This window comes from Nuphar pumila, chromosome 11 (assembly GCF_984573655.1).
Source record: "Nuphar pumila chromosome 11, dmNupPumi1.hap1.1, whole genome shotgun sequence".
Lineage (NCBI taxonomy): Eukaryota > Viridiplantae > Streptophyta > Magnoliopsida > Nymphaeales > Nymphaeaceae > Nuphar > Nuphar pumila.
Window position 1 is genome coordinate 82,889,205 of NC_143259.1, and position 2,671 is coordinate 82,891,875.

General features: G+C 40.4%; 1 protein-coding gene across 1 annotated transcript; it reads left to right on the forward strand.

Moving 5' to 3' along the window:
• The first annotated feature begins 1,219 nt into the window (after positions 1 to 1,219).
• Positions 1,220 to 1,932, forward strand: LOC149822454 (uncharacterized). Its single transcript, XM_089980287.1, has 2 exons — positions 1,220 to 1,759; positions 1,864 to 1,932. The coding sequence occupies exons 1-2, from the start codon at positions 1,220 to 1,222 to the stop codon at positions 1,930 to 1,932; spliced, it is 609 nt and encodes a 202-aa protein (XP_089836413.1).
• The last annotated feature ends 739 nt before the right edge of the window (positions 1,933 to 2,671 follow it).

A 2,671-nucleotide genomic window follows, 5' to 3' on the forward strand; every position in this document is an offset into this window, starting at 1 on the left:
TGGGTATACCTGAAAGATGATATATGTTACCGGATTCTCCAGAGCTCTGGGTATACCTGAAAGACTGTATATGTTACTGGACCCATGGTCTACCTCAGAGAGGGTAGGTGGTACAAGCTTCGTGGACGTTCTTGTTTTTGTGAGAGCTAGGCATCTTACTGGGTCCCCAGTCCACGAAGTTAGGGGACCAGGACTACCAATGTATCCTAGGTGGCAGATCCAAGTCTTCTGCAGAAGTGTTACAGAGTGCATCCTAATTCTTGTTCTAGCCACTGGGGAGTTCTCTCTCGGTCATGGACTGTCCCCTTTAGATATCCGTACGGCTAGACATACATGTTATTAAATAATAGACCTCTGTATGGTCTCAATCCGCTACGAGGTCTATGCCTGTGCGTACCCACAAGGTAAGAGTAAGATAAACATTAAATAATTTAAGTTGATTGGAAACTTATTTCTGAAGAATTGTGAACTGTTGAGATGATATTTATAGAACTTGTAGAACTACAATTTATGCTATTATGAATAAATGTACCTTTAGTCTAGTTATCTCTCGTACTGTATCATAAAGTAGAAAGCATGTTTATTTTCTTAGAATAATGTAAATTACCTGCTAGCTATAACTTTAGATGTTTGCACATATTTGTACACAAGACACTGAGCACCACATATAATATAATGCTTCTTATGCAGACAGGGGAGTCTGACCCTTCTGCTTTAAATGTTTTATCGAGAAGCGAATGAATTGGAGCATCGGAGCGTCATTCTAGATTGGTTCAAGAGATCTCCATTATTTAGTATTTTTTTGGTTGTGCTGGACTCTGATTAGTATAATTACTTTGATTGATGTAATGGATGAGTTATTCAGTATTACTTTGTGTCTTACCTGTAATGCACCCAACTCTTGTTTTCACACTTCTGCTATTTCAAAAAAAAAAATTACTCCAAATTTTTTACTATATAGAAAGTTGGGGCATTACAGCTTTGGTATCTGAGAAGAACTGAATAATTTAGCTCTGTAAGTATGTAGGAATGTTGTTGTAGTAATGTAGAGATAAAAACCTTATAAGTATGCACGATCATTTCATAAAATTATAGCTAAGGTTATAATGGATTTTAATTGCTCAAATAAATGGCTTGGGCAAACCGCTACAACGATATTATGAAAACGCTACATAACTTAGCCGAAGTAGTAGGCCAGCAAGCTACAACAATGCAACAGATGGGCAACAATCTACACCAGGTGGCCCACGAGAAGAGTACAAATGGTGGGGCTATGTCCTACAAGAAATTCATGGACATGGACCCTCCTGCTTTCTCTCGAAAGACAGATCCAGAAGCGGCTGAGAGTTGGATCCGAGAGATCGAGTGCATCTTCCGTGTATTAGAGGTACCAGAGGAGCGAAAGGTGGATTTTGGGACTTATCGTCTCAAGGATTATGCCGAGAAGTGGTGGGAGACCACCAGGGCAGTCAAGTTTCAGGATGGCCCAGTATCTTGGACTAAATTCGTAGAAGTTTTCAACACCGCCTACTTTCCCAAACATGAAAGGGCAAAGAAGATGCAGGAGTTCTTGGACCTGCAGCAGAGCAAGATGCCCCTAGCAGATTACATCACTAAGTTCCATAGTTTGGAACACTATTGTCCGAACATGTACACAACAGACGAGGATCAGGAAATAAAGTTTGCTCGAGGATTGAAGACGAGCTTGAGAAACCGTCTATACACTCGGGGGCCCAAGAACCTCGATGAGGCTATTCAGGTAAAAGACCATTTCCCTTCATGTTATAAGTTGAGTAAAACTTATAACGATATTGTTAACCATTATTTAGTAATGGATTGTTCCTGTCTGTCCCGAACACACAGGTTGTGACTCTCCTTGACGATGACTGGAAGGAGGGACAAAGGTCACAGAAGAATAAAATTGGGGTTTAAAAACCTGAATTCAAGAAGAAGTTTGGTGGGAGGCGATTCCACCATCAGAACAAGAAGCCAAGGCACAAGAATGACACCAAACCTAGGCCAGGACAAAATCAAAGGTGTCAGAAGTGGAATCACTTTCACCCCGTGTGACGCATTAGAATTTCCAACTTTGAAAATCCTTTAGATTTTTAGGGTAAACTTTTTTTTTTTTTGAAAACATTTGCGCAAGTGCGGAAGTACCAAAAAGGAAAACAAGTGGAAAGCTCTGGGCGGGTCACAGGGCGAAACAACAATGATAAGAAACAACTTTTATTTATTACATTTTACAATTAGTACAACCATTCCCTTTTTACAAAAACTGCCAAGATCTTTGATGTTTTAGAAGAGTGGGTTCAGTCCTCTGCCGCACATCGAACTCCATCGCACGCCTAGAAGCAACACCTGTATCCCCATAAAACGGGGTCAGTACTGTTGCGAGCTGGTGAGAAATCAACCATGACAATGCATTTGCAATAGCATTATAATTTATTTGCAATAATTGAACAAGCATAACGTAAGCAAATACGAGGCAGTAAAGAGTGCGTATGAAACAAACAGGTGAGAGCATGCTTCATAATTAAATGCAATGATACGAATTACTAACACGTACTCAACCATAGTCACATGCCCTTCTCCAAGGCTATCTCTCAAATCCGAGAATTTTCATAACTATGCAACAAGGGCCATGTGCGTCGGGAAAAGTGCAAGTGAC